The 20,020-nt window shown below is 36.2% G+C and overlaps 2 protein-coding genes across 2 annotated transcripts in view; one reads left to right on the plus strand and one right to left on the minus strand.

Annotated features, from left to right (window-relative positions):
* Grd (GABA-gated ion channel) overlaps positions 1 to 20,020 on the minus strand; it is a 142,157-nt gene that overhangs the window by 45,734 nt on the left and 76,403 nt on the right. The window lies entirely within an intron of this gene.
* LOC108550870 (micronuclear linker histone polyprotein) lies at positions 9,320 to 18,279 on the plus strand. Its single transcript, XM_017904767.1, has 4 exons — positions 9,320 to 9,466; positions 11,708 to 11,904; positions 16,697 to 17,001; positions 18,038 to 18,279. Exons 1-4 carry the CDS (start codon positions 9,320 to 9,322, stop codon positions 18,277 to 18,279), a joined length of 891 nt encoding a protein of 296 aa, XP_017760256.1.

Below are 20,020 nucleotides of genomic sequence, written 5' to 3' on the forward strand. Positions count from 1 at the left end.
ATCAGTGCGTCTTCTGACCTCGACGGGGCGGTCCGCTGCCTAAGTCGTACGCGACTTGGGCTCGGGCACATGCTGGCTGACGGACTAGTACCATCTACGGTTAGACCACAGGGATGATTAAGTTCTACCCCGTGTGGCTGGGATGCGAAGTGTCTGTCTTGGCCGGCAACCGCCCAGCAGGGCCCTCGCGTTGACACTAGAAGTTTCATTGGTTCAGGGACTATCCTTGGTCCACGTGTAAGTCTTGGCGAGTGCGACAGTGACTGGAATTGAGCTAGGCCCGATCGGGAGGATGCCGAGGTATGAAGTTATCTCTGTACACGGGAGTATATCGCCTAGATTAGTCGGTCTTTCGAATAATCGCGATCTCGTTCGGGCGCGTCGCGATTTTCTATTTTCTCGCGTGTTTGATATTTCATTCCCTATTTTTATGGGAACTTGAAAATATCTTAGCGTTGCGATAGTAGAGTTTCAGTATACCGAACCGAAACCCCTTTTGTAAGACACGAAATATAATAAAGTGTCAGTAGAGTCGCTTTAACTTCTTTCGCTTCAAGTTTGGCTAGGCTACCTTTGATACAGATAGTGCCAGCAGGTTGCGCTACTAGGGCGCATGTCGGGTCTCGATGCGTAGCCACCTCCACGTGGTGAGACCTGGTAATTGGTAGAATTTTCAAAGATTACTCTTTGAAATCCACACCAAGCTAAGAGCTACGCACCAAAGATGAAACACTATATGATAGTTATAAATTAGCTATAAGTTAGTCATAAATTAGACATAAATTAGTTATAAATTAGTTATAGAATACATATAAGTCAGTAATAAGTTAATTATAGGCTTAAGATATTCGCTATCTCTGGCAAATTTTCAATGTTTCCATTTTATTTTGAAAATAAAGAGTGTGCAACGTCCATTGAAATAGTATGTAAATTGAGATCAATTAAGGTAAGTAAGGGAGGCAACGGAAGGTAAGTATAGATGGCAAGGTAAGTAAGGTAAGTAAAATAAGTGAAATAATTAAAATCCCGTGCAATGAGTACACTATGTATATTGTATTGAGTGGCGCAATGACTGCAAAAGTATTGTCCGGAAAATTCAAGGAATTTATGTCTGACCTCGAAACGCTGTAAAATTCGAACCACGTGACCTACACCCACGCAATTTTCACACATGATACGTATACACCTGAGGAGTAGTTTGATTCGTCCCACAATCAATTCGGCCACCATAGAAAAAAGTCCACTTCTGCCACTCGTTCTCATACCGAAATTTTCAGATCAAAAATCAGTAAAAAATCTCGAAAGCTCGAAAGCTCGCGAAAGCTATATAGGTTCGTAGGGCACACCTTAAACTCTAACATACCCAAATCTCGCACTCGCAGCTTTACTAGAAAGCTCGCAACAACGTCAAAAGTACTTCGCAAAACCGACATTCTCTATCACACATATTCTGTCTTTAAAACGCTATAACATTCGAACCACGTGACCTACACCCACGCAATTTCCATACATGATACCTATGCACCTTAGGATTAGTTCGATTCTACCCGCAATCGAATCGACCACCATCGAAAAGTGTCGATTTTTACCTCACACTTTTATATCGAAATTTTCAAACCAAAAATCATAAAAAAATCTCGCAAGCTCGAAAGCTCGCAAAAGCTATATGTTCTCGTAGAGCACACTGTAAGCTCTAATATCCCCAAAGCTCGCACTCGCAGCTTCACTACAAAGCTCGCAACAACGTCAAAAGTACTTCGCAAAACCGACATTCTCTGTCACAGATATTCTGTCTTTGAAACGCTATAACATTCGAACCACGTGACCTACACCCACGCAATTTCCACACATGATACCTATGCACCTTAGGATTAATTTGATTCTACCTGCAATCGAATCGGCCACCATCGAAAAATGTCGATTTTTACCTCAGCTTTTATATCGAAATTTTCAGCCCAAAAATCATCAAGAATTCTCACAAGCTCGAAAGCTCACAAAAGCAATGTGTACTCGTACAGCACACTGTAAGCTCTCATGCACCCAAAGCTCGCAATCGTAGCTTCACTAGGAAGCTCGTAGCAGCATAAAATATAGCTCGTAATACCGATATACTCAGTCCCACATATTCCAACTTTGAAACGCTGTAAAATTCGAACCACGTGACCTACACCCACGCAATTTCTACACATGACATGGATGCACCCGCGGATTAGTTTGATTCATCCCTTAATCGATTCGGCCGCCATCGAAAAATGTCCACTTTTGCCACTCGCTTTCATACAGAAATTTTTCGACCGAAAATCATCAAAAAATCTCGAAAGCTCGAAAGCTCGCGAAAGCTATACAGGTTCGTAGGGCACACCTTAAACTCTAACATACCCGAAGCTCGCACTCCTAGCTTTACTAGGAAGCTTGCAGCAGCATTAAAAGTAGCTCCCAATATCGATATACTCAGACTCACATATGCTCTCTTTGAAACGCTGTAACATTCGAACCACGTGACCTACACCCACGCAATTTTAACACATGATACGTATGCACCTGAGGATTAGATTGATTCATCCCGCAATTGATTCGGCCACCATAGAAAAATGTCCACTTTTGCCACTTGCTCTCATACCGAAATTTTCAGATCAAAAATCAGTAAAAAATCTCGAAAGCTCGAAAGCTCGCGAAAGCTATACAGGCTCGTAGGGCACACCGTAAGCTCTCACATATCCAAAGCTCGCACTCTTAGCTTCACTGTCAAGCTTGCAGCAGCGTCAAAAGTAGCTCGCAATACCAACATACATCACAAGAAGGGTGCAAGTCCTTCGGGTACCTGATTTAGTTGAAACTTTGCAGGTTTCTAGATATCGTCATGTAGTTTAAAAAAAATGTATTATTATAGCCGCAAGTACTCAATAGTTTTCAGAATATTTACAATTGAAATTATATTACTACTCCAATTAAATCGCTATTTCTAAAAAAATTAACGTGATAATGTGACGTAATGGCGAAAGTCGTGAACCCGTATGGTCAAGGACTGGTGTTCGATTCCCGGTCATAGTTGTGATAGACTTTTTCAATCTATTTTTTATTTTACATTCATTTTTTGACTATGAAAACATTGTAAACAAACAATTGAGAGTAAAATTTCTTAATAAAGCAATTTCTTAAGAAAAAAATTTGTTTTTTACCGTTTCTTATACTCGTATATATTTATTACAAAATAATAAGTATATTATGCAAGAAAAACAGTTTCCTATAGTACTCTCATTTACTACTAACTTATTATTAAATTAAACATTGCATAAGAATGTTGCCTATAATTCCAGCTTTGCTGTGTAGCTATAAATATTCATGAATTAATTACAGAAATCTGGAAATTTATTAATTTTCTATTGCCGAATAAATACAAATTTTACCGCCTGTGATCAGCGCCATCTATGATTTGGGCTCAAAAAGCAAGAAAGTGATAGGAATATAGAATAGGCGAGGAGGTCGTCGATGAGCTCGTCACGTGACAGACTAGGACAGAGAGGGGATAGAAAAGGATAGAATGGCCCCGGCAGTGAAAAATTATTAATTACTCAATTTCTGTAATTAATTTGTGAACTTTTATAATTTCATTACAAAGCTGGAACTTCAGGCTACATTCTTATATAATATTCGTAAAGAATTTAACCCTAAATTGTTACTTATTAATTTTTGTTTGATGGCGTCTATGATTTCGTAACGACGGCCATCACGATCTTCCGTGAAACTATATAATACTAAACAAAACTAGAAGCAAAATGTGATCAAAAGTTATATGGGAAGATTCGCAAGAACATTGCCTTTCTAATGAGTGCATAAAGTTTCATAAATTAATTGCGTAGAGGATGGTAATTAATGAAAAACCAATGGCGTCTTCGACAATCTTCGACAATAATTCAAACATTTCGTAGAATAATTATTAATAATTAATTAATTTGGGACAAATTTATGTCGAAAAATATATTGGAAAGTTCTTGAAGGATCTGACTTTACGATGCAATTATAAAAGTTCATAAATTAATCTCAGATTTTGCGTAATTAGTGAATTTTCCACTGCCGATTTGATTTATTGAAATATATTCGGAGCATATAACCAGAGTTAGTAAACTGACATCAGAGCCATCTAAAGTCAGATCCTTCAAGAACTTTCCAATATATTTTTCGACATAAATTTGTCCCAAATTAATTAATTATTAATAATTATTCTACGAAATGTTTGAATTATTGTCGAAGATTGTCGAAGACGCCATTGGTTTTTCATTAATTACCATCCTCTACGCAATTAATTTATGAAACTTTATGCACTCATTAGAAAGACAATGTTCTTGCGAATCTTCCCATATAACTTTTGATCACATTTTGCTTCTAGTTTTGTTTAGTATTATATAGTTTCACAGAAGATCGTGATGGCCGTCGTTACGAAATCATAGACGCCATCAAACAAAAATTAATAAGTAACAATTTAGGGTTAAATTCTTTACGAATATTATATAAGAATGTAGCCTGAAGTTCCAGCTTTGCAATGAAATTATAAAAGTTCACAAATTAATTACAGAAATTGAGTAATTAATAATTTTTCACTGCCGGAGCCATTCTATCCTTTTCTATCCCCTCTCTGTCCTAGTCTGTCACGTGACGAGCTCGTCGACGACCTCCTCGCCTATTCTATATTCCTATCACTTTCTTACTTTTTGAGCCCAAATCATAGATGGCGCAGGCAGTACAATTTCTCATTTTAATAGACGATAAAGTTTAACATCTTAATAAATCAATTTGGCAGTAGAAAATTAATGAATTTTCAAGTTTTCGTAATTAATTCATGAACATTTTTAGCTGTACATCAAAGATGAAATTATAGGCAACATCCTTATACCATGTTTAATTTAATAATTAATACTTACATGAGTGATAGCTTTTGTATTTCCTGTAGTAAATAAGATTGCTATAGAAAAGTATTTTTCTTACATAATATTCTTATTATTTTGTAATAAATATATACTAACATAAGAAAGGGTAAAAAATAAATTTTTTTATTAAGAAATTTTATTTACAATGTTTTTATAGGCGAAAAATGTATATAAAATAAAAAATAGATTGAAAAAAAATTACTAACTATGGACGGGAATCGAACCCGGGTCCTTCAGCATGAGAATTATTCACTGTCACCGTTATGCCAAGACCTCACTTAAAAATTATTGTTAATAAGTATGTAATTAATGTAGTAATAAACTTTAAACGTAAATACCTTAGAAACTATTAAATAGTTGCTGTTATAATGATATATTTTCTTAAACTGCATGACAATATCTACAAACCTGCAAAGGTTCAGCTAAGTCGGTGACCCGAAGGACTTGTACTCTCCTTGTGAGTACATTTATATCGTGAATACATATATGATTGTGATATATGAGCCGCTTACTGCACAAATTGAAACTCCATAAAACAAAAAGTGAGGAAATGCAATGAAATAATGTACATTGTTTTTTAAAATTCCCTTTATAATTTAAATCGAAATAAATATCGTAGAATGCATAAATACAAATGTCACTTTCATCTAACGGTATATAAAATTTATAAGAAAAAATAGCCAAAAGGTAATCGTTAGTAATGTTACCATTTTTATGTTACTGGAAGAGTTAATCGATTTGGCAAGTGATAAAAGTAATAAATTTAAATTTTACCAAATTTTACTTAAATTCTGATAAGACGGCACTAAAAAATCCACCGTTATCATTCATGACTTGCTAATGCATTTGAGTTGCATTAATGCAACGATTTACATTAGAGTACGGAGTTAATGGAAGTGACCTCTGAAATAATTTATTTATTATTCAGTGGCCAACAAATTTTTGCCGTTTATCGGTGTTAATCTTAATTATCAGGGAAAGTTATTATTAATATAAAAAATTACGACTATACCAAGTGCTTTGACACTTAAATTTAAGATTTTTCAAAAAGTGCATGTTATTCTCCTGAAAAATACGAACGATGAAATATTACATAAACGGAAGAGCCTGCGACAAATAATTACGTCTCGAAATAAGTTTCAATTCGGCTTTATATGAAGCGTAATAAACGTTCACAATAAACGGGTCGCCAGGTCTGAGCAGAAAAACTGGCTGCGAAAGTACACACGAAGAGTCCCTCAGAATTGAAGATGCGCCACTTTAAAGACATCGTGGCATCGTATTTTTCTGAAAAAAAGTGAAAATCACGTCGGTGTACTTCACCCCGAAGCATTCCTGTTTTCCACGATTCGCTCCAAATTTACGTCACATTTTGTCCCGATATGCGTATGCGTATCAATTTCTATATGGAATTACAACGTGATTTATATCGTTCCTGCTTTACACGATAATATATTCACGCACAATTTAAATAATAAATACGAAGTGCTTTGACTGTCGATATTGACAGAAATGTACACAACGCCTGTTCTTCGATCCTGTATTTAATTACACAATTGCATTAAATGAATTTTTAACGTAGTAAACGAAATGAATTTTTTCTCATTAATGGATATGACGAAGAGGAATTTATTTGCATATACTCTTTGATAAAATAAATTTTCTTTTACGTGTATTTCTTCTTACCCTCTTTTTTAATTTAGAATAAAATTGGTTCCTCGATTTTATATTTTATTACACAGTTGTCTTATTATAGTAAATCAAATTTTTAATACCAATCGATAGGATGAAAACACGAACACGATATTTGAGCGCGTTAATTAGAATTTTGGGTAAAATAAAATTTCCACGTATTCTACTTTGTGTGGAATTAATATTGCTTACCTTTTTCAATTTTAACAAATTTCATAAATTCGATGAATATATTTTTATCGCAAGTATCGAAACACTGAAATTAGCAACGTCAAGTCGCATGATCGAGATTAAAAAATTGACAACAAACGTGCCCGGCAACGCATTACGTTAGATGTCAGTTTGCTGTTGATCTGGTGGAATTCGATATGTTTTAAATAAAATTCGTGGTTTGGGGAAATTTCTATAATTGCTTTCGCTGCTACCGAATCTTTCCTGTCGAATCCAACAACTATTATACAGCGATGAAGACGAGCTGACTCGATACCTACGGTTAGCTTAGACTTGCAGCAGGTAAAATGTTTAATTAAATTATTATAAATAATTGTACTAAATTATTATCCAATTCTTTGAACCATTACCATTTTTGTTACGACTCCTGATATTTGTTTAATAATTCTATCTCGGTGTCTTACTTTAAACTTCAACCTCTTCTATAACAAAGACACGAGATCGTAGAATATTCAGAAAAATTCGTCGGAATTCACTTAGAACTCAAAGTGATCATACAACGATCTTCACAAACTCTCAAATATCTCCAATTTCTCCAAATATTCAAAAATCTGTGCCATTAATAATCGGTACAAATTATTTCACAAACATTCTATTGGGTAAAAGACAACGTTAATATTTTTAAGAAAAATGATAATAATTTCTCTCTTATTATACAATAATATATTGATGATTTTAATTCATAATTTTTAGCCATTTTGTGAACACTTGCTGTTCCTAATCAACGTGTGACTGTATGTTAACATGAAACAGATTAGGAACACTATTTGGTATTAAAAAGTGAGAACACGAAGCTGATAATTCAATAAATTATTTTCTGATGATCCTCTTACATCTTCTTCGAACAACTTTAACTTCTTTCCATCCATTATTCTTCAGCTAAAACGACCTTTAACACTAGGTTTACGTACGCTATCTGTATACCTATTTCTAAGGACACCTATGAAATTGACAGGTAAAGGAAACCACGTGCTTTTTTTACGATTAGTTTAATTTAAAAACAATTATATATTATATTAACAGTCTCAATATAAGTTAACTAAATCTGTTACCATGGTACAATTGGAGCAATCCTTCCGTTAAATTGACGGGTTCCGTAAATCTAGTGTTAACCTCATGCACTCGGTGATTTCTTCATTGCAAAGAAATAGCAATTCGGAGGTTTCTGTTATAAAGTCGACGATATTTTCAAAACAATAAATAAGAAAGCTTATAGAAATTATTTTATTTAGACATTCCACGCATCGTTGTGTTACTTTAAACTTGACATACTAATTAACATCGATCATTGGACTTGGATTAAATGGCGACTGAGGGTCGCAGAGGGTTAACCCTTTGCACTCGGCGATTTTTTCGTTACAGGAAAATTGTAATTCGAAGACTTTCTGCCATAAGATCGATATTTTTAAAACGGTAAATAAGGAATCGTATGCAATTTAATACGTATAATTACTTTGTTTCGATATTCCACGCAAATATTCCACGCATAATTATAAATTTGATATATTAATTAACATCCATCTTTAGAATCTGATTAAATGGCGACTGAGGATCGCCACCCGAGTGCAAAGGGTTAATAATTATCTACTAACCGTTTGAATCCCAAGCAGCGCGGTCGCGCTGTTTAGATTTCATGTCGAGAAAACCCAGCACATTTCGAGCGTCCTCGACAGCTGACGGTGCGTCACCGACTAACGAATTCGAAACGTTATCGCGCCACTTGGATATTCATCACCATAATATAAACAAAGCGCTATCGCGCCGCTTGGGATTTCTCGACATAAAATAGAAGAAGCGCTATCGCGCTGCTTGGGTCTTCGCGTACCCACTTAGAGGCAGCGCGATCGCGCTGCTTGGAATTCCTCGACATTGTTTTTTCAAAACCCTCTGGGACTCGGTTAACCACTTACGCTACGATTTAACTTTCGGTGGCCGTGCCGTGCTCTACAATATAACATGCGGTAAGGCGTTACATTGACGTGGTATACTAAAGAAGAAGCTATTAACCACTCGCGTTAGAAAGACGTGCCACGCACGTCGAGATGCTTTTGTTCCAAAATCGCCAGCGACGTGTACACCACGTCGATAGGCATTTATCGCAGAAATAAAAATGACGTGGGCTACACGTCGGCTAACAACCAAATCGTTCATTTCTCGAGCTACAGTTGCAGAGTGCACGGCATCGCATAGTGTCATCGATATCTTGGAAATATTTCAGAATCGATACAGTATCTCGCGGCACCAATGTGACACCTTACGCGCGTTATACTGTAGCGTACGGCACCGCAACCGTGAGTTTATTGGTAGCGCAAGTGGTTAATCCTTCAAACTGACGAGCAACTCTTCTATAAAATTCAGACACAGCTGATCCATATTCTCTTCTGTTTCATTTCATACTTATTAATATTATTCAATAACGTACGTAAATTTTCCACGTCACATAGCTGCGCGAAGTGGAAAAGGGATCAACCATGGTGCACGCGTCGAATCCACGTCTGATGAATCGCGTCCTCGATGTGGTGGAGCGTCTGTGCGACGGTAAAGGTTCCACAGCTCAGGATATCCTCGATTTCCTTCGACAAACTTCGAAGAGCACGCCGAGGAACTTGACGATGCAGGTGACAGAGAGGGGTCGAACGTAAATTAATTTCGTACAATTCCCGGCGATTCGACGACGTAGAGTCGAGTGTCTTTGTCGTGACACCTCTCCCTTTTCTCTTCGTTCTCTCCTAATTACTCTCATCCTTTTGCAATCGCTGGATTTCTGAGCCTTGCTGAATTGCGAAAATTTATCTCGTCGATAAGAGTGTAACGATAATGCAAGTAATGGCGTTTCTTAATCGAACATAGTGTGAGTAGATTGAAATTGTTACATACGTGTATGTGGCAGTAGTTTATGGCTGAGATACTCAGAGCAGATCTCGCTTATTCGATTAGAAAATCCAATGGTATCGTGGTACATGTGTAATATGGATCTGATGAACAATGGGATGGGACATGTGATGTTACGATGATAGTAATGCTGGGATTACTGGCTTGTAATGTGTACCTGAAAGTACTATAATACATAGAGTATATATATTAATTAAAGTGGAACGAGGGAGGTGAATAGTTATATCGAATAATAAAATATAGTATAAAATATATATAAATAATAGTAACCAAATATATGTCAATATGGTATACATGGATAATAATAATTAAGCGATACGATAGGAATAACACAGTGTTATTACACAATTACACTGTTATCTTGATAAAAATTAACAATAACTTTGCCATATCTTCAGCAACTGTAGGACAAACAACTTAGAGCTCGTCATATCTATTTGATTAGGTATATCGAGTGTTAATATATCTCGTGTCGTTCTACTTAATAAAAGAGTCAAAAAATTATTGATCTCGTGTGTAATATAGATAATACGAAGCCAATATTTTCAATGCATTCTCGTCGTGACAATAATATTTGAAGATGTCTGTTTACCAATCTAAAGATAGAGAGATGGATATATTTACAAAATATGTAATCGACGTGTTACCATCCCATATTTATATCGGATTGATAGTGAAATTATTACGATAACTACATACTTACATATAAATTCTGTCAAATATTTTTCTAAATAATTCCATCTTGAAAATTCTTAAAAATTTATTTTAAAAGATCATGAAAGAGGAAAAGAGGGATTCGAATTAAGGAATGCCCTTAAGAAAATATTCCTGTAAGAGAATAATAGATTTAAAATAGTTCGGTCACGAACATTGACTAAAGGAGAAACATCCATTATGAAAGGCTCTTTCTTCAAGAAAAATCGACGATTTTTCGAGATTATGGCGGAAAAGCGAGCAATCTTCGAGAAACTAGTTCTGCCAATCTACAAGATTTCCACGATCACGCTGAAGATGGTTGTCAAACAATTCGAAGCGCTCCAGGAATCTTCGAACGTCTTTGACGATCCATCAGGCTCTTCGAAGCTTGCATCCTTCGTGGAAGAACAAGCATTTTGGAGCATTTTCTCTAATGCTGGAACTTTGAAAGATTATAAACTCGATCAGAGACCGCTTGCCAGTGCCCATTTTCGCGTTATATCTCTGGTATTTAACCGACGAACGTGAAAATTCAATTAAATCCTATTCGAATCATAATCTGCAGACCATTCTCGCGTTTAAAATTCACTGGCTGATTCGAAGTTACGAATTAACAAGACCTAAACTAGAACTCTGGAATACATCTAGATATTTTCCAAATATTTTAAAAATTCCTACTTACCTTTAGGATGATATTTTATCATTCAAAAACGTTGACATAACCTATAATCTTGAATAATTGATGGTGGAAAATTAAAAAATAGTCAATTCTCATTAGATTAATTTCACTTATTTATATGAAAATGTATAGCATGGTACCACACATTCTTTATTTAAGATTAAACCAGCGAAATTTTACCAATTTTCTGTTAGATTCTATTATTCTTCTATCAAAACAAAGTATACGAATACACGAGAATGTGAGAGCCACGTCACACACGTATAACAAACATATTTTTTCCTTTTATTTAAAAATTTTTCCTATTTTCTAATCTTCTATTCTCCTCTTTTTTACTTTTTATTTTCTAATAAACGAATAATCGTATATCTCAGTTATTAATTAATACTATCGTAAAACAAGTCATATAAACAGTATCATAAATAGTTGACAGCTGAAACAGGTGTCAAAATTAGCGAGTGGATTTGTCTCTGTACATCTCCAATTTATACAAAAAGTCTTTTATTTTGACACTTATTTGTTTAATATGTCAACTCGTCGATTATAAAACAAAGGAGCTCCATTTACTACTTCTTACGAGATAAGTTTTCAGGTTCATCGAGCTCTGAAGCACGCGGTGAATGCCGGTTTGTTGCGGCACAGAAGTGGTCATTACAAGTCACTGTTCATGTTAAAACCAGTTCCAGTTAAGCAGACATCGAACGAGAATAACAGAGAAAAATTGACCAACGAAGCAAAGGACAAGCAGAAAGCTTCTTCAAAGACCAAAAAAGATAAAGGAGACAGCAGGTTAATTTTTGATCGATTAATCACGATTATTATACATTTAGGATCGCTATTGACAGGGACTAGAATAACATCGCGATACTTAATAGAACAAAAATAAGATTTCCTGTCGAGAAAACCCAGCACATTTCGAGCGTCCTCTACAGCTGACGGTGTGTCACCGACTGTCCAAGACGAAGTGCTAGCGCGCCACTCGGCCATTCATCGCCATAATATAATATAAACAAAGCGCTCGGTGATAGACGACAGTCGTGGCTCGCGGATTATTCCGCGCTCGGTGATAGACGACAGCCGTGGCTCGCGGATTATTCCGCGTTCGGTGATAGACGACAGCCGTGGCTCGCGGAATATTCCGCGCTTGGATGCAAATGGGTTAAATAGACTCACCCCTGTCCTTGCACTCTTATTTAGAGCCTCTGACACTGACTCTGACACTCTGACCATAAACTCTGACTCTACATACTGGCTACACTGATTTGCCCCCACCCTTGCACTCTTATTTAAACCTAACTGTCTCTCTTCTTTCATAGGCTTTCTTTCTGGATCACTCATTTCCCACGCAACCTTGATCCTATGTCACAATCACCCTTAACATTCCTTCAGGACTGCACTCGTCCCAATCCTACATATATTATTAGACTTCATATATATTCTTAGATTTTTAGATCATCATCGAAGCCATTTTCCAGCTCCTGTTTTCTCTTGTTCTTTCGCGAAAGATTATCTCGAATTCCAAGTACAAATCAACCGTCTTAAGATTCACGAGAGCTTCCTCCACTGCCAATTTTAAACTTTCGTCATGTTTTACGATACGTTTTACAAAGTTTAAATTGACGAGAAAGTTACGCGGAAATCCCGGAGATCCGGGATGTAGAATGAAGAGAGTCTACCAATTTTATCGTAGCACGCTTATTATTCAAGGCACGCGTGGTATTGCAAATTTAATCTCTCCAACGTAGACTTTAAGAATGAAATATCGAATTGTAGACGAGATCGTATAGATTTTCTCAGTCTGAAATTTCGAAGAAGACCGTTTCGTATGTATCTGATACGAAAATTCGCGGGCGAGGGTGGCTAACAAAGATGGCCGATCGGTAAGAATTCGGCGCGAATATTTGAAACAGCGGTTCCTTCAAAACTCGAAAATATTCATTCCCATAAAAATCTATTAACTTTACTACACGAAATTAAACGAGTGTTCAATTAAGAACGTGAAAATCGTGATTATTTATGATTTATATTTATTATATAATAAATCACAGGAGAAGTGTCCCGAATGGCTAAGATCAAAATTCACGATCTCTCTGATTTAATTGCACGTTTAATAATCTCGTTGCAACTTTCTATGTCTAGTGAGGCTATGATCTAGTTAATATCAGTCAGATAATACAGTTACTCGAGTTCTCGTCCTTCTAACACGACGTTAAACGCAGATGTCGAGGAGAATGTCACGTCTGCTGCTTTCGCAGCTATTAAATTGGCATGGTCGCCTCGCAATTATATCTATGGTCTAAACAATTAATTCCACCTGTTAATATTTTCTTAACTGATAATTTTAATGAATTTTTTAAATAATTATTTCTCTATACCCTTCGATTAAAATTATATTTTTACCTCGCGATATTATTAGCATAATGGTGTTCGAGTATTGTAGAAACCTCAGGGAAATCACGAGCAATTACATGATCTCGCGTTAAAAGCACACGTGCTACTGATATCGTTACAAGGAATTGCCGATTTAACTCGTGCACATCGAAAATACATTTCCGCGAGTAATCGACAGACGTTTAACAGAATTCGCGAGCACTCCACGGGTAATTCGGGAAGCAATTGTATTTCGATATCTAACATCTACAGATCGTGGCGTACTCGTAGTTTGCCTAACAGGAGCTTACGATTTGGCATTTGACTCCGATAGTCCGATCCGTGTAGTCTCTTATTCTATTAAAGTTGCCGAACTACATCGATTTGGTCGTACCATTAATTTACTCAATCGAGATCTCGATGACTCGCAATCTTCGAATTTCCCAATAAGATATTCCAAATTTGGTGAAATTATTCAATAAATCGTTGGCTATGCGGATAATTCTATTTACAGTAATTACAGATTTTTAGAATTTTAATAATAATTTAAAAAATGATTATTGAAGAATTTTAAATAGTATAGTAAGCAGTAAAAATTATTTTTCATCAGGAATCTATTGAGATAATTTAATGATAGATGAGTGATTTATTTAATATCGATATTTCAGTGATAGTAATTTATCAAGAGCTGACAAATTATCGATTGCTATGCCGTACTGTATATCAGCAGTAGCGATTCCCCAAAGTGTAATTAGTTATAAGAGAGATGGCAAATTCTCGATTACTATACTGTGCCATCTTAAGTAAAATGGATTCTTATTTGACTTCTCAGCAAATTTTCTCGTCTTTTCTCTTCTTCGGAGTAACTAAATATTCTTGCAAGTCATAACAGAGTATAGAGTTCCGAATGCAATTGTATAGCAATTCTGTGAACCTCATTCGCAGGTATATTAGTTTAAAATGAAAGTCCCGTTTGTTTGTTACCTTTGACGGGAACAAGCTTGCACAAATGAGAAGACATTAATCCTGGAGCATAATTCCTCTGGTTGGACTGTCGCTGTTCACTTTTCCACAAATCTTTCTTTCACCAGTACGCCGTTGGCTAGAAACGTTTTGATTAATACGAACAAAGTTTGATACACTATACGAGAGCTTTGAAAGCTAATAAAAATGAAATCCAATGAAATGTTCGGACCATACGATTCTCACGAATATTCGACTCGATTTTATCTAGATTCCTGATTTTTTCGTGCCACTCTTTTAAATGCATTACCCTGTTCACAATGGGAAAGCTTGCCTTAATATTTATTCCATTTCTTGCATAATAAATTTCGAGCTGGGAAGGACTCTAGCAAATGACATCCTCTCTTTTTCTAAAACATTTTATGAATTTCGAAGCCCTACATTTCACATACAAATATATACCACCGTTTTTGCAGGAAAGTATGTCTCTTCTCATAGAAAATTTTATAGATTTCAAAGCACTGTATATCAGAGTACACATCAAACACGTATCCTCCATTCTTGTAAAAAAGAACATCCTCTATTTTTATGGGACATCTCACAGATTCCAAAGAACACGTCAGATACACCTTCTCTATCCTAACATAAAATATCTTCCATTTCTACGAAGAAGGATTCTTTTTAACACCTCCATTGTCATAATGTATTCGATAAATGTGACCAAAAAGCCAAATTCTTCGTACTCAGGAAACATATCACTTCGAATAAAATGGTATAGGTTTTGAGACCAATTGAGGATTTTTAAATGACGAATCATCTTAATATTGTCGCGATATTAAATTTAAATTCATCAAGGAAGTGCTCATATACCCGTGGATCCTTTTATCAGAAATATGCTCAATTAATTTATTCAAATGATATCTAATTTCCAATCTTATTAGAAATATATTTTTGACAAATTATAGCTTGCGTGATTTCGAACTCTGATCATTGTTCCTCCAGAGGAACGATGTTCTAATTGTTCGTTAGGTTTAGGATGTCCCCTGAGAAGGAACAGCTGAATACAAAGAGTCAATCTGTGTACCATGTTAATACACGAATCTCTATGTTAATGAAAGGTGTCCCAAAATTTGAATTTTGCGCCATTTGTGTAGTAAAGTGGTGCCAACGAAAAGAAAAGACAGCGTGACAGCTGACAGCTCAGGGTTATTAAAAATGCAGCGCTGCACGAAAGAACGACTATTTTAACCCCTATGGGGACACTACATGGACGCGTTTTCATAGTTGGGCAATATTTACAACTTTTAATTAAAAACCTGCGTTTTCTACCAAAATTACTTCTTGCATTAATAGGACACCCCATACATACAGTATTAATACACGGAATAACCCATTATACTCGAAGGTTTTTTCACTTCAACCCTTTGCACTTGGCGATTTTTTCGTTACAGAAAAGTAGTAATTTAAAGACTTTCTGCCATAAAGTCGACGATATTTTTAAAACGGGAAATAAGAAATCGTATAGATATAAATTAAGACGTAGAATTATTTTATTTCGATATTCCACGCATCACTGGGTAATTTTAAATTTGATATATTAACCCTTTCGTTACGATGAGTATCGCCGTGAAGTCTCTCCCGTAGAACGAAGTGTCGTGCCAATGATGGAAACATTAGGATCGTGAAGTTTTTAGCATTCAAAAGGCCAAGTCTTTTGAAGGAAAAAAAAAAAAAGAAGGAAAGATCGACCACATCGCAATAGCGTTTGCAATTCTTTGAGAAGAGGAACGGCAGTAGCACTAGTCTTAATTTTTACTCAATTTTTGTGGCCAGTGACTATAGTCATCCGTCATGTATAGATGGTACCTCATGGCCGGTGACTATAGTCACCCGTAATAGTGAAAGCGTCAATTAACATCGATCTTTAGAATTTAATTGAATGGCGACTGAGGGTCGCATCTCGAGTGCAAAGGGTTAACAGAGAGTAGTAACTCCAAATTTTTCTCTTTTAAAATTCATAAAGGGAAGAAATCACAAGCCACAGACACCAACGCATCTCGTCGTTCTGAGCTTAATATCTGTTATTTCTCTCGACAATTTTGCGATATGAATCTTACAATTTAGACTACTAAGTCTCGCCCCCCTAGTGTAGAAGGTTGATCTATGGTTCACTGAACCATACGCAATATTTGGTAGCCTATTTCTCAGAATATTTCGTGACAATTAGCGTTGATCGTTCCAGCACGAGAAACAAGAAACAGCGTCGCGAAAGGGGACGGAAACGCAGCCGCAGTGGCGAGAGAAGACGAAAACGACGCAGCGGGTCCAAGAAACAGGACGTGGTGAAGAACAAGATAGGAAAGCCGAAGTACAAAGAAAAAGGGGGAAGTGGTCGGTCACCACGACACAAGATCTCGAACAGCAGGCTGCAGGCAGATATCGGAAACGCGTCAAGCTCGTCTAATCGTAAAAGGAGCAAGCCGAGACCGAGGGATTCGAGCAGCCACAGCGATTTGTCGGACTGCAACGACTACGAGAGTAGAAAGGCTAAAGGTACAAGCATATGCAAAGCGAGTTCATGATCATGAATATTCCGGCAAATTTCCTCCATTCGTACCGTATTCGTATTCGTACGTACAAGGGTGTTATTAGATGTTAGCAGATACTCGAACTTGCGACAAATTGGTGACTGAAAACTAGACCTGCCGATTTTCCCTGAAATTCGCGAATTTTCAAGACTTAAAACCGAGTTGAGTACACGATATATTGATACGAGACTGATTTATTTTAATTTTAGTTTTATCTTCTATTATATTTAAGTTCTATTTAAAGTAATAATAACGAAAGCTGCTGTATTTCTAAACTACGTAATTTCGAATTTTGTAAAACAGAGAGAGTATTGTGAGACTCGTCCTAGAAGCGGAAGATCCGATTTAATTTTTGCAATCCGTTGGATCGAGCCTTTTTCTCCTAGTAATAGAAAATACTTTGAAACGTGTTAATCAGTCTTTTGTTATTTGCTATAACTTACAATCCACGTAAAGCTCGAAAATATCGAATATTATGCTACGTATTTCAGATAATAAATCGCTCAGCAATCTCACATTTTGTTCTCACCGTGTTCCTGTTTTGACACGAAAAATCGGCTAGTAATAGTACAAAATAAAATTTTCTCTCATATATTTCTAATATTCGGAATCTAACTTACGTCACATTTCCATTTTTCCTCTCTAAATATACCGCTGTTAATAAAAATTAGGATCACCATACTTAGCATAAATAAAAAATTCTGAGGTATCAGAAATCGAGAAGACACCTCGTCTACCATTCACCAGGTAACAGCACCCCAACCAATATCGCCAAGTACTCCTGTTGATAGGTGTAGACACTCTGATACCCCATAAAAAGAGATAAAAAAATAATATAGATAAGGCGAATCGTTTGCTCGGTTGATAAGTTAGTAAACGATAAACGAATCTTCGCCTGTTTCAGTAATACCTACATTATAATGCAAAGCATCAAAGTATCATAAGGTATCATCACCGAACTCCGATCGTTATGTAAAGAGAATGCACACATTACGTTACAGTGAGAAGGAGAGATCCGTCGCTTCAAGAACGCAAACAGGATGGAAATGGAAGAGAGAACAGGTCTGTATCGCGAAATCGCAGTGTGCATAGGCAACAATCGCAGCAATCGCATGCGAAACACTGTAACGACGACGATAAAGCGAATCAAGTGAGCACCAAGGATGGGAAAAACGACGAGGTTGATCAGAACACAGGGAGAGATCACGAGTCTAATAACAGTGGAAGTAATAGTTCATTGTGAAATTGTACGTTAATTATGTCACACAAAGCTCAATCGTACACGAATTTTTATTCGCGTTTCGTTGTATCTATGTGCGCAAAATTTATCAGTGCTCTTGTAAACCTCTATGTCCTATTGTATTGTAAATACGAATATTGCAGATAGAAATACAGGCATGATTGCAGTAAACGATATAAAGGAAAAAATTGTAAATATACAATATAGAACAAAATCAAATTTTGTAGTCATGAATTTTTTAGAAATCGAAAATGCAATAATAACGAGAGTTATTAAGATGGTTCATTCAACGAGCAATGTGAGATCACGATGACAATGCAGGTATCCAATTTGAATTATTCTAAAGTCTGGAATCCTAACTTAGGCCTGGTTGGTACCTGAAAAGGGCAAAGAAACTGAAAAAGAAACTGAAGCACTGAATTGTTAAAGAGCAAATTAAATTACTATCAGTTGAACTGCGAATAGGTATAGCGATACCAAAGAATTCTGGATCAATTGATTCGAAGTCTAAGGATCTTTGCTGAAACACACAGGGTTCCAAGCACTTACAGGACACACGGGCTAACTTCGAACTGGGGTGTTTCAGTTATGGTTTCGATATTAGACCATTTGACCCGAGATTTCACAGCTCCAGGTGGTCCAGATGCGATCTTTTATTTGAAGTTTATGGGTCGTAAAATTTCAAGACTTTGGGATCTTCGTATTGCTTAAAATTTTCAGCCTTCCGGGATCCTGGGCCAGTTTTCACAGCCTCAGGATTGATAACCTTAAATTCTTCTCTTTGCAAATATTCTATCTCGAGTCCGACATCAGAGTCTTTCAAAGCCACCATGATAGTCTTAAATATTAGTATATTTTTCCATTCCAGCTTGACGATGCTATCTCGAAAGTGAAAACACGAGACATGCGACGGTTTTCCTTGCAACCTAACCTAACCTAACTACAGATAATCCAGTACTTTATCTCGTGATTGAAAAATCATCACGGTATATTTTGCATGAAGAAAAAGGAATCTTATCCACGACGGGTATTATACTATTATGAGAAGCATTCTTCAGAAGGATTTTTCTAACTGAAGACTAGTAGAGAAGCCTTGAAGCGAATTTTTCAATGTAGTCGTATGGCTAAAGCTTTCTGCTGTTTATCGGTTTAGCCAATGGCATTTTCCTTGTCACGGAAATTCTCTTCGATACGAGGTCGTACAGTTTCCATCGCATTCTTCTCTCTTGTATATCTCGTTAGGTCTTCCAAGTATCTTTAGGTGCGACACGTGTGATCTACTACACACGTAGGACAAGCATTAACCTTCAATCGATAACGTACCTTTCTCTATAGTATGTACAGTATATTTATTATTTGCTATTCATTACACGATTTTATTTACTTTGTACTTCGTTGTGATTACCATGGTGACATAGTAATTGCCTATAACTCCGTAACATCTAAAAGCAATTTTGTATTTCTATACGTTTAAAAATTAAAATATGACTATCTCATGGTACCTCGACTGTTACATTACAAGTATAACTGTGTGTTAAAATTACCATATTATAGTATTTTATATTTAAATGAAAAAAATGGAAGAAAACAGTTATGAAAAGCTATAGTCCTGGAGCAGCTGGTTGCTCATAGTAAAAATGACCCACAGTTAATGATAGATCGTGTTAAAAATTGCTCGGAGTACAAAGGTTTAATGGTTAAATTTACAAGAAGAATCTTACAAGATGCTATTCGACATTTAAGT

Source organism: Eufriesea mexicana, unplaced genomic scaffold (genome assembly GCF_001483705.2).
Source record: "Eufriesea mexicana isolate 0111107269 unplaced genomic scaffold, ASM148370v2 scaffold3255, whole genome shotgun sequence".
Lineage (NCBI taxonomy): Eukaryota > Metazoa > Arthropoda > Insecta > Hymenoptera > Apidae > Eufriesea > Eufriesea mexicana.